Raw genomic sequence first — 20,312 nt, 5'->3', positions numbered from 1 at the left:
GGATTTACAAAAGGTAAATCGTGCTTGACTAATCTAATAGAATTTTTTGAGGATGTAACTGGTAGAATAGATAAGGGAGAACCACTGGATGTGGTGTATTTGGACTTTCAGAAGGCTTTCGATAAGGTCCCGCATAAGAAATTTGCATGTAAAGTTAAAGCACATGGGATTGGGGGTAAGGTACTGACTTGGATAGAGAACTGGTTGGCAGAAAGGAAGCAAAGAGTTGGAATAAACGGGTCTTTTTCCGAGTGGCAGGCAGTGACTAGTGGGATACCGCAGGGATCGGTGCTAGGACCCCAGCTATTCACAATATATATTAATGATCTAGACGAGGGAACTAGATGTAATATCTCCAAGTTTGCAGACAACACAAAGCTGGGTGGGCGTGTGTGCTGTGAGGAGGATGCCGAGAAACTGCAGTATGATTTGGACAGGTTAGGTGATTGGGCAGATGCATGGCAGATGCAGTATAATGTGGATAAATGCGAGGTTATCCACTTTGGTGGCAAAAACAGTGATGGGCCTTCAATAACCACAAAACTAGAAGTTATAGACTTAAACAAGTTGGCTTTTAATCACTAAGATCAGAGCTAACATCTCAACACGCCGACTGGTTCACAGGAATGAGTCATACAGATCCTGGGATCTTTATGTAAGAGAAGTCAGGGGCGGAGCCAAGAGCCAAGACCTGGAACCTCCCAGGTTAGTCGGGAAAGAGGAAGTGAAACTATACACAGTGGGGGAGGGTAATATACATGAGTGCAAAACAAATACAGGACCAAGACAAACAGATTTCATTACATTCACCCCTTCTATAGATTTAGTCCATCGGGGTGATGTTTCTTAAAAGTTGGTATAAGTGAGTCTGTCAGGAGGTTTTGTAGTTCTCAGTGATCGGCGCAAAGCCGGTTGGGGTGCCTCTCGGGGAGTGGATTCTGGTTCCTCCGCTGTCCGGGCCTCCGCAGTGTCTTCCAGGTTATCTGCAGTGTCCTCCAGGTTAAAGTTGGGTATTGATACCTCTGGGCGTCCTGTCTCTTTGTTGTGTAGGTCTTCATCGGGTAGTCTCCCATCGTTCTCTCCGCTCCCCGAGGGAGCGAGGTCTTTTATGGAAACAGTGTCCTCTCGCCCGTCAAAGTATTCGATATAGGCGTACTGAGGGTTTGCATGGAGGAGCTGTACCTTTTCCACAAGGGGGTCCGTTTTATGGCCTCTCACGTGCTTCCGCAATAGTACTGTCCCCGGAGACGTCAGCCACGCGGGTAGAGATATGCCCGAGGTGGATTTCCGGGGGAAAACGAACATCTTTTCGTGAGGGGTAGCGTTAGTGGCAGTACATAACAGAGACCTTATGGAGTGGAGCACGTCTGGGAGGACTTCCTGCTAGCGGGAGGTCGGAAGGCCTTTTGACTTTAAGGCTAACGTGACAGCCTTCCAAACAGTAGCATTCTCCCTTTCCACTTGCCCATTACCCCGGGGGTTGTAGCTAGTGGTTCTGCTAGTGGCTATCCCCTTCGAGAGCAAGAACTGGCGCAGCTCGTCACTCATGAATGACGTCCCCCTATCGCTGTGTATGTAGTTCGGCATTCCAAACATGCAGAATAGATTACAGAGACACTTGATGACCGTGGCACTGGTCATGTCTGGGCAGGGAATGGTGAAGGGGAAGCGGGAATATTCATCAATGATATTGAGGAAGTATACATTACGGTCGGCAGAGGGAAGGGGTCCCTTGAAGTCCAGACTTAGGCGCTCGAATGGCCGTGTGGCTTTGATAAGGTGTGCACGGTCAGGCCTGTAGAAACGAGGCTTGCATTCCGCACAGATGCGGCAGGCTCTGGTCATTGCCCTGACCTCCTCAATGGAGTGGGGCAGATTGCGGGACTTTATAAAATGGTATAGTCGGGTGACCCCTGGGTGACAGAGGTCGTTGTGGAGACCCTGTAATTTGTCCGTATGAATGCTGGCACACATTCCCCGCGATAGGGCGTCTGGGGGTTCATTAAGGGCTCCCGGCCTGTACATAATATCATAGTCGAACGTGGATAGTTCGATCCTCCACCTGAGTATTTTGTCATTCTTGATTTTCCCCCTTTGTTTGTTATTAAACATGAAAGCCACCGACCGCTGGTCGGTGAGCAGGGTGAAACGTTTGCCGGCTAGGTAGTGTCTCCAGTGCCGCACTGCCTCCACTATAGCCTGTGCCTCCTTCTCGACAGAAGAGTGCCTGATTTCAGGTCCCTGAAGGGTTTGGGAGAAGAAGGCCACAGGTCTCCCAGCCTGATTGAGGGTCGCAGCTAAGGCAAAGTCTGACGCATCGCTTTCGACTTGAAAGGGAATGCATTCGTCCACTTCACACGCTGCAGCCCTTTCAATGTCCTGTTTAATACTGGTGAAAGCCTCCCGAGCTTCAGCTGATAGTGGGAAGGACTTCAATTTAATGAGGGGTCGGGCCTTATCAGAGTAATTGGGCACCCATTGGGCATAATACGAAAAAAATCCCAGGCACCTTTTTAAAGCTTTGGGATTGTGTGGCAGGGGCAGTTCCTTTAGGGGGCGTAATCGGTCAGGGTCCGGTCCAATTACCCCATCTTCCACCACACAGCCGAGGATACAGAGACGGGTTGTGTTGAAGACACATTTGTCTTCGTTGTAGGTTAGATTCAGCTTTAGGGCAGTTTTTTAAAATCTCGCAAGATTTAGATCGTGGTCTTGCTGGTTGTGCCCGCAGGTAGTGACATTGTCCAGATAGGGGTAGGTAGCTTGTAGTTTATTCTCGTCAACCATGCGGTCCATCTCACGTTGGAAGACCGAGACCCCATTTGTTACCCCGAAGGGCACTCTGAGAAAATGGTAGAGGCGCCCGTTCGCCTCGAAGGCGGTGTATGGGCAGTCCTCCGTTCTAATGGGGAGCTGGTGATATGCGGATTTGAGGTCGATAGTCGAGAAGACTCGGTATTGCGCAATCTGGTTGACCATTTCTGATATGCGGGGTAAAGGGTAGGCGTCCAGCTGGGTATAAATATTAACAGTCTGGCTGTAGTCAATTACCATCCGTTTCTTTTCGCTATTTTTAACTATGACTACTTGGGCACGCCACGGGCTGGTACTGCATTCAATAATGCCTTCCCACAGGAGTCTGTCCACTTCCGCCTTGATAAAGTGTCTGTCTTCCAGACTGTACCGTCTACTTTTGGTCGCTATGGGCCTACAGTTCGGAGCGAGATTAGCGAATAAAGAGGGCGGGGCTGATTTTTAAGGTTGATAGGCCACAGACTGTGAGTGGCGGCTGGGACCCGCCATATGCTAGCGTGACACTTTCGTGGTGGCACTGGAAGTCCAGGCCCAAGATTACATTAACACAGAGTTCTGGCATCACGAGGAGTTTAAAATCCTTGTAGTCCGTGCCTTTTACAGTCAGTGTTACCACACAGTAGCCCAAAATGTCCGAAGTGTGGGGCTTAGCAGCCATAGCAATTCTGCTCCGTGTAGGGGTTACCGTTAATGAGTGCCGCCGTACCAGGCTAGGGTGGATAAAACTCTCGGTACTCCCACAGTCAATTAAACATTTCGTTAAATTCCCGTTTACCTGTATGTCCATCATGGATTTTGTCAACGGGTGCGGCCTGGATTGATCCACCGTGATCGAAGCCACTGTTGGGCCCTGGGCGGCCGTTGAGTCGGGAAAAGATGGCGGATCCCAAGATGGCGGCCCGCACGGCACGCACGAGGCAGTGACGGAGTTGGAAATCGGATTCCCCCTGCAGACTTTGCAAAAATGCCCCTTTTTCTTACATTTGAAGCATGTAGCGTCCTTCGCTGGGCATCGTTGTCTGGGGTGCTTGGCCTGGCCGCAGAAGTAGCATTTCGGGCCTCGAGACATTGCCGCTGTAGTAGGACTCCTGGGTGAACTTCTGTGTGGGGACTCCGGCGGCGTAGAGCTGGTCTGAGACCTGGATGGGGAAGATGGCTGATTCCAAGATGGCGGCCCCCTCGGCGCGCACGAGGCGGTGAGGGCTGCATGGCCGGAAGAATAAGAGTCAGAGGCCTAGAAATTCAGTATAGCCACTTTTGGGGCGGTAAAGTCGGGCGGCCGCTAAAGTTTGCGCCCGGCGCAAAGTCGCGCCACCTTCGCCGATATGCAGTCGCATCGCCCCAAGAGGTTGCTGCTGCGCTAAAACAGGCGATGCACGACTATCTTTAGGCGCTAAGCCGGCGGTGCTGAGCAATACCCCCGAGGCCAGGCGCAGCACAGGTGCGGCGAGTTGTTGATTGACGGCAGACACTCTGGCGCCGGTCAGCTCTTAAAGGGGGAGGGTGGATTTGTTTGCCTGCCACGCCCTGCACACTGCAGCCCTCAACTTAGGCCTGACCACTTCAGCTTCATCTGCACAACGCCCAGGGCTATGGAGAAGGCCAGGGAGAGAGCGCAGCGCTTCAGCGGCGGTGACCTGAGCCTGCTGGTTGGCAGAATGGAGCGCAGGCGCCATGTTCTGTTCCCAGAAGGTGGCAAGAGGCCGCTGCCCAGCGCCTACTGGAAAGCCTGGAGGGAGGTGTCCAACAGGGTGTCTTCCAACAGCGTGGTTGCCAGGACTACTGTGCAATGCCGGAAGAAGTTCAACGACCTCACTCGGGTTGTCAGGGTGAGTACCCTTTCCAGTGTCCTCCTCATCCCTGCATGTGCACCTCACTTTATGGGCAAAGGGACCTGAAAGCCCTAATGGCCAGCCCTCATCCAGCAGCTATGGGACTGGCATGAAAATCACTTGCACATTCAGCACTTTACACACTGTACAAGCTATTCGACCATGGGAGGTAGTGCAGACAAGATCAGGGCTTCACACTGTACTTAGAGGCCGTCCTTTCTCTTGCAGGCCAAGGTGGCGCACAACCGGCGGAAACGAACTGACACCGGGGGAGGCCATCCTGACGTAAAAGAGCTCTCCGACCTCGACCAGCGTGTGGAGCGCATTATGGCAGGCCGGCTGCTTGGCCCCGTCGCCAGTGGAGATGCCGACCCTGTTCTGGGCACCAATGGTAAGGGCATCACCTTTTTGACCTCGCTCGTTCCACTTGCGCCTCAGATCAGCATCCTTTGCCACTGTCCGACCAATGCAGTGAATGGCACCACTCATGCCTCCCTCGCTGCCACCCTGTCCTCACTCTAAAGCTACTCTTGTGCCTTCCTGCTTTCAGATGGTGAATCGGCAGGTGAGGAGGCGGCCCCTCAAGCTGCCACTGTCAGCGCTTCGGAATACGAGGAGGAGGAAGAGGAAGCCGGCCCATCAGTGCCACCCTCAGCCGCGCCAGCCCATGGCGATGTAGGGGACACGTCTTCCCTGGAGGGGAGCCGGGGGGAAGGGTCGGAGGAGAGCGAAGCTCCGGGGCCCAGCGGCCTGCAGCAACGCGGGAGGGGTGGGGAAGCTCGGCGGACTTCTCCCCAGAGGGTGAGTGCGGCCTCCAGTCCTGCGACGGTCAGCGCAGAGGAGATGCGGCTCCTGGAGGAAATGGCCGTCCAGGCTGAGCGCAGGCACAATGAGCTCATGGCTGCAGTGGCAAGGATGCCTGACTCCATTGAGTCTTTGTCAAGGAGTGTGGAGCAATTTGGAGCAGCACAGGCCAGGAGTCTGGATCAATTCAGTGCAGCACAGGCCAGGAGTCTACAGGACTTTGCGGCAGCACAGGCGGCTTCGAGCCAAGTGCTCAGTCGTGCCGTCCATTCACTGGCTGTTGTCATGCAGACACAGACCAGGGCCACACGGGCACTAACTGCTGCCACCCTCGCTGGACCAGCCAGGCATCGCCAGGGCACTCGCCGCGCAGCAGCAGCCCAGCAGTCTGTTCTTCAGCTGTTTGCTGCGCATGCTGCAGTGCTGGCCCGTGCGAGTGCCAATGTCTCAGGCGACCAGCGAGCACCTGTGATCTGCCAGGTTGGCACCATTCCTGCAGCCGACACTGCCACTCCGCCATTGCAGCTGCCACGAGCCGCTGGACAGACTGCTGCCGCCCAGCCAGAGTTGGAGCAGTCAGCAGCCGGCCACTCCAAGGCCAGAGCTGGTGCAGGCCGACCCCCAAGGGCATCTGCCGTCTCGCCATCTGCCCCTCAGCAGCCTTCCCCCAGCCTTGCTGCAGCCACTGGGCTCCCATTGAGGAGGAGCTGCAGGGCGGGCAGGGGCCAGGCAAGGATGCGAAAGGCATCGCCCTCGCAGGGCAAAAAGTAGAAGGTATGCACAAATGCCTGGTGCTTTTTGTATGGCCGAGATTGGTGTAGTTGTGTTTTTGTAAGGCCGAGACTGGTGTCTTTCTTTCTTTTTGTAAGGCCGAGACTGGTGCAGTTGTGTTTTTGTAAGGCCGAGACTGGTGTCTTTCTTTCTTTTTGTAAGGCCGAGACTGGTAGTTTTGTGTTTTTGGAGGGGGCTTCTCCACATGAGGATGTAATGTGGGAAGGGCAGAGGTTTGCAATAAATTATTGTTCTTAAATTGCACTGTGCATGTTTTTTTTGTAAAGTCCGGGTTGCCCTGCTCGGCTGAGGGCTTGTGGAGTGGCTACATTCATCTGCTGACATTGGCACAAGCCATTCCCTGAGAGGAGGCCTAGAACCGACGTTCAATAAGCCGGCGACAGGCGGCCCTTGCACTTTCTGCCTCCCTCCTGTGCTGGTCCTCCTCCTCCTCCTCAGATGGTCCTCCAATGTCTGGTGGCAGTGGCCGAGTCCTGCGGATAGCCAGGTTGTGCAGCATGCAGCAAACGACCACGAAATGGGAGACTCGCTCCGGCGAATATTGCAGGGCTCCACCGGAACGATCCAGCGGAACCGTTGCTTCAGGACGCTGATTGTTTGTTCGATGATGTTCCTGGTCGCTTGATGGCTATCGTTGTATCCCTCTTCAGCAGGGGTGCTGGGCGCACGGAGCGGGGTCATCAGCCAGGTACACAAAGGATAGCCTTTGTCCCCGATAAGCCATCCTCGTGGGTGAGGCTGGGCCTGGAACATGTCTGCCACAGAAGTCTGTCGCAGGATGAAGGCATCGTGGCTGCTGCCTGGAAAGCGGGCATTGACAGCTAGGATGAGCTGCCTGTGGTCACACACCAGCTGGACGTTCAGCGAATGGTAGCCCTTCTGGTTGCGGTAATCCTCGGCATTCTCCAGAGGTGCCCGCAAAGCCACATGCATGCAGTCAATGGCGCCCTGCACCATGGGGAAGCCCGCGAATGCTGCAAAGCCCATTGCACGCTGTTGCTGCTTGGCAAGGGCCATGGAGAAGGAGATGAACTGACGTCTCCTTTTGAAAAGGGCATTGGTCACCTGGCGGATGCAGCAATGCACGGCGAACTGGGAGATGTTGGAAATGTCCCCAGTAGCGGATTGGAAGGAGCCGGTGGCATAGAAGTTGAGAGCCACCGTCACCTTCACTACCACCGACAGAGACGTCCTGCTCCTCAGCTGTGGCTGCAGATCACCGCCAAGCAGGTGGCAGATCTCTGTGACCACCTCCCTTCTGAATCGCAGCCTCCGAACACACTGCTCATCAGACATGTTGAGATAGGAGAACTGCTGGCGGTATACCCTGGGTGGGTAAGGCCTCCTTTCCCGACGCCTGTTGCCCCCTCTCCGTCTAGCCAGGGCTGCCACACTCTCAAGGCGTCTGTGAGCCCTTTGGATGCAATTGAGAAAGCCAACATTTGCACCCATTGCAGCCCCCATAATATGCTGGCAAACAATGATATATCAATGAAGGCAAAGACAAGTGGAAAGCTGTGGCCTGAAGCCACAAGTACCTGTCCGAGTGTTGGGCCAAAGCAGAAAGCTCTCTACCTTGGTCTCTCTGCAAAGATCCGTCTCTCAAGAAGGAGTGCTGCAAAATGGCAGCCTTTTATAGGGCAGGAGGAGTGCCCTTTAATTTGCGCCCCCTGCGCCCCGCATCGACTGAGCACCGTTCCACTCTAACAGTCGCTAGGGGCGCCAGGCGCACAATGGGGCGTAGCGACTGAATTTCCGGTTGGGGACGCACAAAGGGCGTTGCACGAGGAAATGACGTCATGATCTGCGCGCGCAGCTGAGTGCGCGCAAAGACATTGCGACTCCGCTAAATCGTGAGTGAAGTTGGGGCGATGCGCAGATCGCGCTGCACCCGGCCACTAGCCGCCTAGTGCCCGACATCTACTCCTCCTAAGGCGCTACCGGCTGGCGCAACCAGCTGAATTTCTAGGCCAGAGTTTTTCTGGGCCACATCCAGCGATCGCGCAGTGGCCACTGCCTTTTTTTAAGTCCAGGACCTCCTTCTCCCGCAGTCTCTGCCGGATATAATTCGATTTGAGGCCCGTGATGAAGGAATCGCGGAACAATTCGTCAGAGTACGCGTTGGCCGTCACGGCATTGCAGTTACAGTCCCGGACCAGGTCCTTTAGGCCCTGTAAGAAATCGTCCATTGATTCCTCTGGTCGCTGCCTGCGTGTAGCCAGCAGATGTCTGGCGTACACTTCGTTTACCGGCCTCTGGTATTGGGCCTTCAGGATAGTGATGGCCTCCGTGTAAGAGGTGGCGTCCCGGATGAACGAATAAATCCGATGACTTACGCGAGTAGTCAGTAGACTCAGTTTATCTACCTCGCTAGCGGATGAGGCCCCCGCGAAGAGTTCGAAGCATTTGAGCCAGTGTCCAAATTGATTTGATGCTTCAGCAGAATGTGGATCCAAGTCCAGACGCTCTGGTTTTAGGAGTCGATCCATCCTAGTATTCTTTAGTGATTAAAATTGATGGGCCTTCAATAACCACAAAACTAGACGTTATAGACTTAAACAAGTTGGCTTTTAATCACTAAGATCAGAGCTAACATCTCAACGCCGACTGGTTCACAGGAATGAGTCATACAGATCCTGGGATCTTTATGTAAGAGAAGTCAGGGGCGGAGCCAAGAGCCAAGACCTGGAACCTCCCAGGTTAGTCGGGAAAGAGGAAGTGAAACTATACACAGTGGGGGAGGGTAATATACATGAGTGCAAAACGAATACAGGACCAAGACAAACAGATTTCATTACAAACAGGAAGGCAGATGATTATCTGAACGGCAATAGATTGGGAGAAGGGGAAGTGCAACGAGACCTGGGTGTCCTTGTGCACCAGTCGCTGAAGGTAAGCATGCAGGTGCAGCAGGCGGTGAAGAAGGCAAATGGTATGTTGGTCTTCATAGCAAAAGGGTTTGAGTACAGGAGCAAGGATGTCCTGCTGCAGTTGTACAGGGCCTTGGTGAGACCACACCTTGAGTATTGTGTGCAGTTTTGGTCACCTTATCTGAGGAAGGATGTTCTTGCCATGGAAGGAGTTCAGCGAAGATTCACAAGGGATGGCAGGAATGACGTATGAGGAGAGATTGGGTCGATTGGCCTTATACTCGCTGGAGTTTAGAAGAATGAGAGGGGATCTCATCGAAACTTATAAAATTCTGACAGGTCTGGACAAACTAGATGCAGGTAGAATGTTCCCGATGGTCAGAGAGTCCAGAACCAGGGGTCATAGTCTAAGGATAAGGGGTAAGCCATTTAGGACAGAGATGAGGACGAATTTCTTCACCCAGAGAGTGGTGAACCTGTGGAATTCTCTACCACAGAAGGCGGTTGAGGCCAAGTCTTTAAATATATTCAAGAAGGAGTTAGATATATTTCTTAGAGCTAAAGGTATCAAGGGATATGGGGAGAAGGCAGGTACGGGGTACTGAGTTTGGATGATCAGCCATGATCACATCGAATGGCGGAGCAGGCTCGAGGGGCCGAATGGCCTACTCCTGCTCCTATCTTCTATGTTTCTATGTTTCCTAGCACTATCTGAGAGTGTGGAGTGCACCAGAAATGCACTCCATTGTGACTGGAACTCAGTGACTGAACTTGTTCTCGAGCCAAATTAAAATAAAGGAAGTGCCACATGGACTCAACTTTTGACTACAATTGTGCCATTGAAAGGCCAATAAAGAGAGACACTTGTTTTTCATGCCTCCAGCTTCTAGTCTCAGGAATAATGACTTGTTGGATCCTGTGTGCCTTTGGAGGCATGAGGTTCAGCTCATGGATGGTATAGTGTGACAGCCTGAGGTCAATAAAAGTACATTAACACTTCTACATGTCATATCACTATACAGTAATCAATCAAGTTCAACATTCCAATACGAGGTACAATCTAACTTATGGAAGCGTGCAGGAAAGAAAGGCTTACTGACCAGTACTTTTGGGGGAGCTTTTGTTGGAATTTGTTCAGGTGGCATTTCAGAATCAATGTTTATATGGATTTCATTTTCCTGTGTTTGTGGTACATTTAGCATAGCACCAGAGGAATCTATATTTTTAAAAAAAATCAATAATTAGTACAAAGCTGACCTTTTACTTATGCTGAAATATTGCTGTATATATCAAGACATCTCAGGTACAATGGTGACTTTGTTTGTCCAGTGATTCAACACTTAAGTTCACTTTGCTCTGACTTTCCAAAGTCTGAACCCAATAAATTTGTATATGCACAGTTAGATCTAGAGTCTCTCAAAAGCCCAGACTAATGTATCCAAGCACAACGGAAGGTCTTCAACAGCTTTTTATTTGGACCACATCCAAGTCCCTGTTCTGTTTCTGACTCATAACATAAGATCACAGTGAGGGGAGTTTTAACCAAAAAAAAAAGGTGGGAAGGGGTCGTGTGGGAAGTTAGTGTTAAAAATCTAAATCCGGACTAGAACCAGCCTCCAACCCGCCCACTTCCGGTTTTAACAGAGGTGGGATGGGGGCGGGCGATCAACCCGTTGCCAGGAGGCAGGTCGTCAATTTAAATATTAGAATGAGGCTGGCATGTCTCAGATTTAATCTCCATTCTAAATATAACAGTGGCTGGTCGGCTTTTGCACGCTTCATGCAACCTGCCAGCAAATTTTTTTTTATTCGTTCATGGGATGTGGGCATCGCTGGCAGAGCCAGCATTTATTGCCCATCCCTAATTGTCCTTGAGAAGCTGGTGGTGAGCCTCCTTCTTGAACCGCTGCAGTCCGTGTGGTGAAGGTACTCCCACAGTGCTGTTAGGAAGGGAGTTCCAGGATTTTGACCCAGCAATGATGAAGGAACGGCGAGTTATTTCCAAGTCAGGATGGTGTGTGACTTGGAGGGGAACTTGGAGGCGGTGGTGTTCCCATGCGCCTGCTGCCCTTGTCCTTCTAGGATGTAGAGGTCGCGGGTTTGGGAGGTGCTGTCGAAGAAGCCTTGGCGAGTTACTGCAGTGCATCTTGTAGATGGTACGCACTGCAACCATGGTGCACCGATGGTGGAGGGAGTGAATGTTTAAGGTAGTGGATGGGGTACCAATCAAGCGGGCTGCTTTGTCCTAGATGGTGTCGAGCTTCTTGAAGGTTGTTGGAGCTGCACTCATCCAGGCAAATGGAGAGTATTCCATCACACTCCTTACTTGTGCCTTATAGATGGTGGAAAAGCTTTGGGGAGTCAGGAGGTGAGATACTCGGCGCAGAATGCCTAGCCTCTGATCCGCTCTTATAGCCACAATATTTATGTGGCTGGTCCAGTTAAGTGTCTGGTGAATGGTGACCCCCAGGATGTTGATGGTGGGGGATTCGGTGATGGTAATACCGTTGAATGTCAAGGGGCGGTGGTTATACTCTCTCTTGTTGGAGGTAGTCATTGACTGGCACTTGTGTGGTGCGACTGTTACTTGCCACTTATCGGCCCAAGCCTGAATGTTGTCCAGGTCTTGCTGCATGCAGGCATGGACTGCTTCATTATCTGAGGAGTTGCGAATGGAACTGAACACTCTGCAATCGTCAGTGAACATTCCCACTTCTGACCTTATGATGGAGAGAAGGTCATTGATGAAGCAGCTGAAGATGATTGGGCCTAGGACACTGCCCTGAGGAACTCCTGCAGTGATGTCCTGGGGCTGAGATGATTGACCTTTAACAACCACAACCATCTTCCTTTGTGCTAGGTATGACTCCAGCTAGTGGAGAGTTTTCCCACTGATTTCCATTGACTTCAATTTTACTAGGGCTCCTTGATGCCACACTCGGTCAAATGCTGCCTTGATGTCTAGGGCAGTCAATCTTACCTCACCTCTGGAATTCAGCTCTTTTGTGCATGTTTGGACCAAGGCTGTAATGAGGTCTGGCACCGAGTGGTCCGGGTGGAACTCGAACTGAGCGTCGATGAGCAGGTTATTGATGAGTGAGTGCCGCTTGATAGCACTGTCGACAACACCTTCCATCACTCTGCTGATGATTGAGAGTAGACTGATGGGGCGGTAATTGGCCAGATTGGCTTTGTCCTGCTTTTTGTGTACTGGACATACCTGGTCAGTTTTCCACATTGTCGGGTAGATGCCAGTGTTGTAGCTGTACTGGAACAGCTTGGCTAGAGGCACAGCTAGTTCTGCAGCACAAATCTTCTGCACGATAGCCGGGATGTTGTTGGGGCCCATAGCCTTTGCTGTGTCAAATGCACTCAGCCGCTTCTTGATATCGCGTGGAGTGAATCAAATTGGCTGAAGACTGGCTTCTGTGATGGTGGGGACCTCAGGAGGATGCCGATATGGATCATCCACTCGGCACTTCTGGCTGAAGACGGTTGCAAACGCTTCAGCCTTGTCTTTTGCACTCACATACTGGGCTCCGCCATCATTGTGGATGGGGATATTCATGGAGCCTCCTCCTCCTCCTCCTCCTCCTGTTAGTTGTTTAATTGTCCACCATCATTCATGACTGGATGTGGCAGGACTGCAGAGCTTCGATCTGATCCTTGATTGTGGGATCGCTTAGCTCTGTCTATAGCATGCTGATTTCGCTGTTTAGCATGCATGTAGTCCTATGTTGCAGCTTCCCCAGGTTATCCCGGGTTTCCCAGCCACTTCCGAGCCCCCCGCTACCAACCCGCCTCCCCATTAAAATTCAGGTCAGTGTGTGAGCTTGGCTTATTTGGAATGCTCTTGCCTTTGGTTCAATCTGTACTCTAGGACTTGAGCACATAATCTAGCCTGACACTTCAGTGAAGTTCTGATGGGGTGCTGCATGGTTAGAGATGCCGTCTTTTGAATGAGACATTTGTCTGCATGTTCAGGTGGATGTAAAAAAAGCTCCATGGCACATATTTGAAAAAGAATAAGGAGCTCTGGGCCTCTTTTCTCTGGAAAAGAGAAGGCTCAGGGGTGATTTAATAGAGGTTTTTAAGATTCTGAAAGGGTTTGATAAGGTAGATATAGAGAAGATGTCCCCACTTGTAGGGGAGACCAAAACTAGGGGTCTTAAATATAAGATTGTGGCGGAGCCACTAAAGGACTCAGACCGTTTGTATATAAATCCCTTTAACAACATGTTATCTACAGCCTGAGTCTGTATCTTTATTTGTACTGTTTACTTGTATAGAGCGTGATTACTTTAACAGCACGGGTAAACGCCATGACGTCACGCCGTACATCACGTGATCCTCCACTGGCGGGAAGAACGTGATGACGTCATGACGTCAACCACAGGACCAGCCAGCAGTCCTCGTGGAGCCTCCGAACTGAATAGACCTACACTCGATGTTCTCCTGCAGTTACTTGTTTAAACCTGTTAGTTTCCATTAAACTTCGTTTTGTTTAAGCGCCTGAGTGGACCTCAGTCTTTGGATAGGAACTAGACATTCCTACATTGGTGACCCCGACTTTTGCGAACGGTTTTCGCAGAAGATAATCAACATGGAAACGAACGCCGTTACCTTGAAGCTACCGCAGTTCTGGGAGCAACAACCAGCCGCGTGGTTCATCCAGGCTGAAGCCCAGTTCGCCATCAGGGACATTGTTGCGGATCAGACCCGTTATTATTACGTGGTCTCCGCCCTCGACAGCGCCACAGCCTCGCGGATCGTCAGCCTACTCGGTAGTCCGCCTACTGATCGCAAGTATGACACCTTAAAGGTGCGGTTACTGCAGGTCTTCGGGCTCACGAAGTCAGAGCGCGCTCGCCGGCTGCTCGCTATGCCCGGCCTTGGGGACTCCAAGCCGTCCGAACTCATGAGCCAGATGCTCACGCTCCTCGGGTCCGAGCCGGAATGCTTCCTCTTCAGGGAGCTATTCCTCAGCCTACTCCCGGAGCAAGTTCAGGCTGCCCTAGCCAGGTCCGAAGTCACAGACTGCGCGGAGCTTGCTGCTGAAGCGGACAAGATCTTCGTGGTGACACAACAGCACTGTGCGGCCACGAGGTGCCCCTCCCCCACAGACGCTGCTCCAGCTCCTCAATCAGCGGGGTTGTGCTTTTACCACGCCCGTTTTGGCGCGAAAGCCAGATGCTGCCGCCCTCCCTGCAGTTTTTCACACCAAAAAAAAACATCTACAGACACCCTGGCGAAAGAGGACCGGGTCTAACGAGTGCCCCGTGGCTGCGATGGCCATCGGAGACTCAGGGAAGCTTCTCTTCATCACCGACTCCCTTTCTGGTCGACGTTTCCTTTGCGACACCGGGGCGCAGTGTAGCATCCTACCTGCGTCGAATCTCGATATACCAGCTGGGGGCCACGGCCCCGCCCTCGCAGCGGTTAATGGCGCAGCCGTTCGGACCTTCGGAAGGCGGCGGGTCCAGGTGTGTTTCAGCGGCCAGCGTTTCCACTGGGAATTCATCATGGCCAAAGTCACGCAGGCCATCCTTGGGGCGGATTTTTTGTGTGCCAACGGCCTCCTGGTCGATGTCAGGCACCGCCGGTTGATCAATGCGGCCACGTTCCACTCCATCCCATGCCACCGCGGTAATGCCGTGCCGCGCACTGTCTTCTGTGCGTTCCCACCTCCAGACGACTTCACTCGGCTCCTCGGAGAGTTCCCAGATCTGACCAGGTCCACTTTCTCCTCCTCGGCTACTAAACATGGTGTGGAACATCACATCACCACCACCGGCCCCCCGGTTTACGCACAGGCCCAGTGACTCGAACCCGGCAAGCTCGCGGCTGCGAAAGCGGAGTTCGACACGATGGAGCGGCTGGGGATTATTCGCCGGTCGAATAGTCCCTGGTCTTCGCCTCTCCACATTGTTCCAAAACCCGGCGGCGGATGGCGGCCATGCGGCGACTACCGACGCCTGAATGACGCCACTACTCCTGATCAGTACCCGATCCCGCATATCCAAGGTTTCTCGGCCTATTTGGCAGGAAATACCTTTTTTTCGAAAGTCGACCTCGTCCGCGGTTACCACCAGGTCCCCGTGCACCCGCAAGACGTCCTGAAAACCGCAGTCATCACTCCATTCAGCCTATTCGAATTTCTGCGGATGCCGTTTGGCTTAAAGAACGCTGCACAGGCTTTCCAGCGCTTAATGGACTCCGTGCTTCAGGACCTAAAATTCCTCTTCATCTACCTCAACGACATCCTCATCGCCAGCCCTAGCAAAGAGGAGCACTTCCGCCATTTGCGTACCCTCTTCACACGCCTCAGTCAACACGGTTTGATTATCAACCCGGCCAAGTGCCAGTTCGGCTTGCAGCGGATTGATTTCTTGGGCCACCGCATTATATCAGACGGCGCAATTCCCTTACAGATGAAGGTCGAGGCGGTTACATCTTTCCTGCGCCCGCAGACCGTCAAGGCCCTACACGAGTTCCTCGGGATGGTAAATTTTTATCATCGGTTCGTCCCTAAGGCGGCTCTACTTATGCAGCCCTTGTACGAGGCCCTCAAGGCCAAGTCCGGTAAGGATCCGATCAGCTGGACGGCCGAGATGGACCGGACGTTCGTCGACACCAAAGGCGCCTTGGCCAACGCAACCATGCTGGCGCACCCGCTTCCAGGTGCCACCATTGCCCTTACCACCGTCGTGTCGGACTACGCAATCGGCGCAGTGCAGGAACAGTGGGTGAATGGGACGTGGCAACCGCTTGCGTTTTTCAGCCGTCAACTACGGCGAAACGAAAGAAAGTACAGCACTTTTGACCGGGAGTTGCTGGCCCTTTTCCTAGCCATCCGCCATTTCCGGTTCTTACTAGAGGGACGTCCATTCACGGCTTACGTGGACCACAAGCCACTAACGTACGCTATGGCCAAGACCGCTGAACCGTGGTCAGCTCGGCAACAACGTCACCTGACGTTCATTTCAGAATTCACCATGGACATTCAGCATGTGTCAGGCAAAGATAACCTGGTGGCGGATTGTCTCTCCCGCGCGACTGTGCACGCAGTCCAGCTCGGAATCGACTATGCCCTCATGGCTACGGATCAAGCCTTGGACCCGGAGGTCCAAGCATACAGGACCAGCCCCTCTAGCTTCCAAGCGGCCGACGTCAAATTCCATGCTGCAGGCACCACGCTACTTTGCGATGTCTCCATGGGAGTTCCCCGCCCTATAGTTCCAGTCGCCTGGCGCCGAAAGGTCTTCGACGCCATATATGGTTTGTCACACCCTGGCATGAGGGCCTTGCAAAGGCTGATGTCATCAAAATTCGTCTGGAGGGGTATGCACCTGGATGTCCGCGACTGGGCCAACACCTGCGTGGCCTGCCAAAAGGCCAAGGTACAGCGCCATGTCAAAGCTCCATTGGCCACCTTCGCTGTTCCGGAGCGTCGATTCGACCACGTGAATGTGGACCTCGTGGGGCCGCTTCCACCTTATCAAGGTTTTACACACATCCTCACAATGGTAGACTGCACCACTAGATGGCCAGAGGCAGTTCCTTTGGTTTCCACCACTTCGGCAGACGTGGCCAGAGCTTTCATCTCCTCTTGGGTTGCTCGTTTCGGCGTACCGGCGGACATCTCTTCCGATTGTGGACCGCAATTTTCCTCTGAGCTTGGAACACTGTGGCTCAGGGGCTCGGCACCAAACTACATCACACCACCGCCTATTATCCACAGGCGAACGGCCTGTGCGAGTGATTCCACAGGTCGCTCAAAGCCGCTCTGCGGGCCAGTCTTCAAGGCGCGGGATGGGTGGACAGACTTCCCTGGGTCCGTTTGGGTCTTCGTACGGCGCCCAAAGAAGATTTACAATCCTCCTCGGCGGAACTTGTATGTGGCCAACCTCTACGAGTACCAGGGGATTTCCTCCCGTCTCCAACAGAGCCATGGTCCGCATCCCAGCAACTCGTCAGCCACCAGGCAGCGGCCAGATGTTTCGCTCCAGTGCCTACGTCACATCACGGCTTACAGAGCTCCCACGTCCCAACTGAGCTGAAAAGCGCCGAGTACATGTTTATCCGCCAAGACACTCACCGGGACCCGCTCAAGCCTCCTTACACTGGTCCCTTCCGCGTCATAGAGCCGGGAGACAAATCCTTTTCGGTCGATATCGGAGGTAAACCGGACCACATATCGGTGGACCGGCTGAAGCCGGCGCACTTAGACCTGGACAGCCCAGTCGAAATCGCTCAACCGCCAAAACGGGGCCGACCGCCCACAGTCGCCGTGCCAGCTCCACCACAACCGCCCGACAGCTCGACCACCGGCCATCAGCTTCCACTTCAGGGTTACAGAAGTCGCTCGGACAGGCTTGTCAGGCCTCCTCGCCGTCTCACTTTTGCTGTTAAAGACAATTCTGGGGGGGCGCATGTGGCGGAGCCACTAAAGGACTCAGACCATTTGTATATAATTCCCTTTAACAACATGTTAGCTACAGCCTGAGTCTGTATCTTTATTTGTACTGTTTACTTGTATAGAGCATGATTACTTTAACAGCGTGGGTAAACGCGACGACGTCATGCCGTACATCACGTGATCCTCCACTGGCGGGAAGAACGTGATGACATCATGATGTCAACCACGGGACCAGCCAGCAGTCCTCGTGGAGCCTCCGAACTGAATAGACCTACACTCGATGTTCTCCTGCAGTTACTTGTTTAAACCTGTTAGTTTCCATTGAACTTCGTTTTGTTTAAGCGCCTGAGTGGACCTCAGTCTTTGGATAGGAACTAGACATTCCTACAAGATAGTCACTAATAAATCCAGTAAGGAACTCACTTATTTGCCCGGAGAGTGGTTAGAATGTGGAATGTGCTACCACATGGACTAGTTGAGATGAATAGCAGAGATGCACTTAAGGGGAAGCTAGATAAGTACATGAGGGAGGAAGGTATATAAGGGTATGCTGAATCGGGATAGATGAAGTAGGGTGGGAGGAGTCTTGTGTGGCGCATAAACACCAGCATAGATGGGGCGAATGGCCTGTTTCTGTGCTGTAAATTCTGTGCAATTCTCGCTCAGTGTCCTGGCCAATATTCATCCCTTAACCAACACCACACCAAAGCAGAGTAACTATCTTTCATCTCAATGCCTTTTGCGGGACCTTGCTTTGTGCAAATTGACTGCCACGTTTGCCTATGAAAACAACCGTGGCTACATTCCAAAGAGTAATTAATTGGCTATGAAGTGCTTAGGAACAGTCTGAGATTGTGTAAGGTGCTATATAAATGTAAGCCTTCGTTTTCCTTTGTGTTCTGTTCAAATATCTTCAATATTAAACCATATGCAGGTTGCTATTTTTATGAATCAGCCTCAGGATCTAATGAATTTTGACCAGTAAAAATAACACACCAGAAAGAATGAGATGAAGAAACACACTGAAGAGAAAAATCTTCCCCCAAAAGAGGAAATGAAGATGGAAGAAATTAAAATAACATAGAAAGGAAAGAAAAATGAAATAAACAAAATGAAACAAAACATGTGTAAAGAAAATAGGAATAAAAATAAGGAAAAGCTGAAAGTCAAAATGAAAGAGAAAAGAAAATGGACAAAAGAATATTAAGGCAAATAGAAATAAAAGGTACAATGTATAAAGATGATAAAAGAGAAAAAAAGTGAGAAACCTAATTTCCATCAGCTCCTGGTAGTCAGGGATGTCAGGTTGTGTTTTGGGTTACATTTAGCATCGAGTAACTGACCCCTTACATAACGCTCCCTCCTATAACCCAAATACTCGCTCAGTGTTGTGCCATTGCTACCTGAATATATTAATGAGTGTACATTATACAGAGATAATTACCTCCGCGTCAGTCAACCATGAAAATATTCTATAAATAATCTACCCAATATTATGCTCCAGCACGCGAGGTTCATGCAAGTATATTACACTGAACTCACCAAATCAAATTTAAATTTTTGAGACATAAAATGGAGTTACAATGACCAGGTAAAGAAAGAAAGAAAAAACTTGCATTTATATAAAGTCTTTCACAACCTCAGGATGTCCGAAAGCGCTTGACCACCAATGAACTATTTTTGAAGGGAAGTCACTCCACTAGTTGTAATGTGGGAAAGGTGGTAGCCAATTTGTGCACAGCAAGGTCTCACTAATAGCAATGAAATAAATGACCAGATCATCCATTTTTAGCTGTTGATTGAGGGATAAATGCTGGCCAGAAATGTTGGGAGAACTCCCCTACTCTTCTTTGAATAGTGCTGCGGGATCTTTTACATCCACCTGAGAGGGCAGACAGGGCCTCGGTTTAACATCTCATCCGAAAAAAGGCACCTCCGACAGTGCAGCGCTCCCTCAGCACTGCACTGAAGTGCCAGCCTAGATTTTTGTGCTCAAGTCTCTGGAGTGGCGCTTGAACCCAAAAACTTCTGACTCAGAGGCAAGAATGCTACCAATGATCCAAGGCTGACACCCAAAGAATGGTTGGAGCCAAAAATATCCCACCAAAATTCTATTAAAATGCTCACTCATCACAGAACCGGGGATCGCTGCCCCCAGTTAACATTTCAGCTGATTTAAGAGGAGCTTTTGAAATATCCAGGGATTCTCACCAGTTACGTCTCCTGTCTGGTTAAGTGCTGATCGACGACGTTCAGAAGGCTTGTATATGTACTGCTTCAGTGAGTTGACTGTGTGTGTCCCAACAAGAGTGCTGCGGCCAAATGCTCTCCAGTCGACAACAGAGATACAGAGTGGTGGGTGCAGGTGTTCGTTCTCAGGTAATTCCTATCAAAATAAACAGCAAAATCTTTCTTTTACATTACCATTTTTCACAATGCATAAATGTTGTAGCTGTGAAATACAATGGCCCTGATATTTACGGGGAGGGAGCTGGGGACCATGGTAGCGGGGGTGCGGGGGGGAGAGGAGGGCAGGGTGATCCTGGAATTTAACGGCAGGACCTCATTAACATTTTAAAATTCCGTTTCCCACCTGGTAGCCAGCCAGATTGAGAGGCTGGCCGGATACCGGGCGGGAAAGCCTGCGGTAGAAGGATGCAGGGACAGGCCCCAGCAAGAGGGAAAGATTGAGGGTTGGTGGAGGAAGTGGGGGTGGTGGAGGGGGGGTGTTCGGAGCCCAGCAATCGAGGGTGAGAGAAAGATCGGGGGTTGGGGCGGGCT

General features: G+C 51.6%; 1 protein-coding gene across 1 annotated transcript in view; it reads right to left on the bottom strand.

Annotated features, from left to right (window-relative positions):
• The window catches only part of LOC147082100 (fer-1-like protein 6), a 199,852-nt gene that overhangs the window by 96,646 nt on the left and 82,894 nt on the right, over nt 1-20,312 (bottom strand). Inside the window, exons 16-17 of the mRNA XM_085980446.1 lie at nt 19,743-19,917; nt 10,213-10,328 (exon numbers count right to left, since the gene is read on the bottom strand). Coding sequence (XP_085836572.1) covers nt 10,213-10,328; nt 19,743-19,917 — 291 coding nt within the window. The remainder of the gene's footprint in view (nt 1-10,212; nt 10,329-19,742; nt 19,918-20,312) is intronic.

This window comes from Somniosus microcephalus, unplaced genomic scaffold (genome assembly GCF_052327205.1).
Source record: "Somniosus microcephalus isolate GS21.2 unplaced genomic scaffold, FLI_Smic_1.0 scaffold175, whole genome shotgun sequence".
Lineage (NCBI taxonomy): Eukaryota > Metazoa > Chordata > Chondrichthyes > Squaliformes > Somniosidae > Somniosus > Somniosus microcephalus.
Note: the sequence above shows the minus strand (reverse complement) of the source record. Positions and strands in the feature narration are given on the sequence as shown.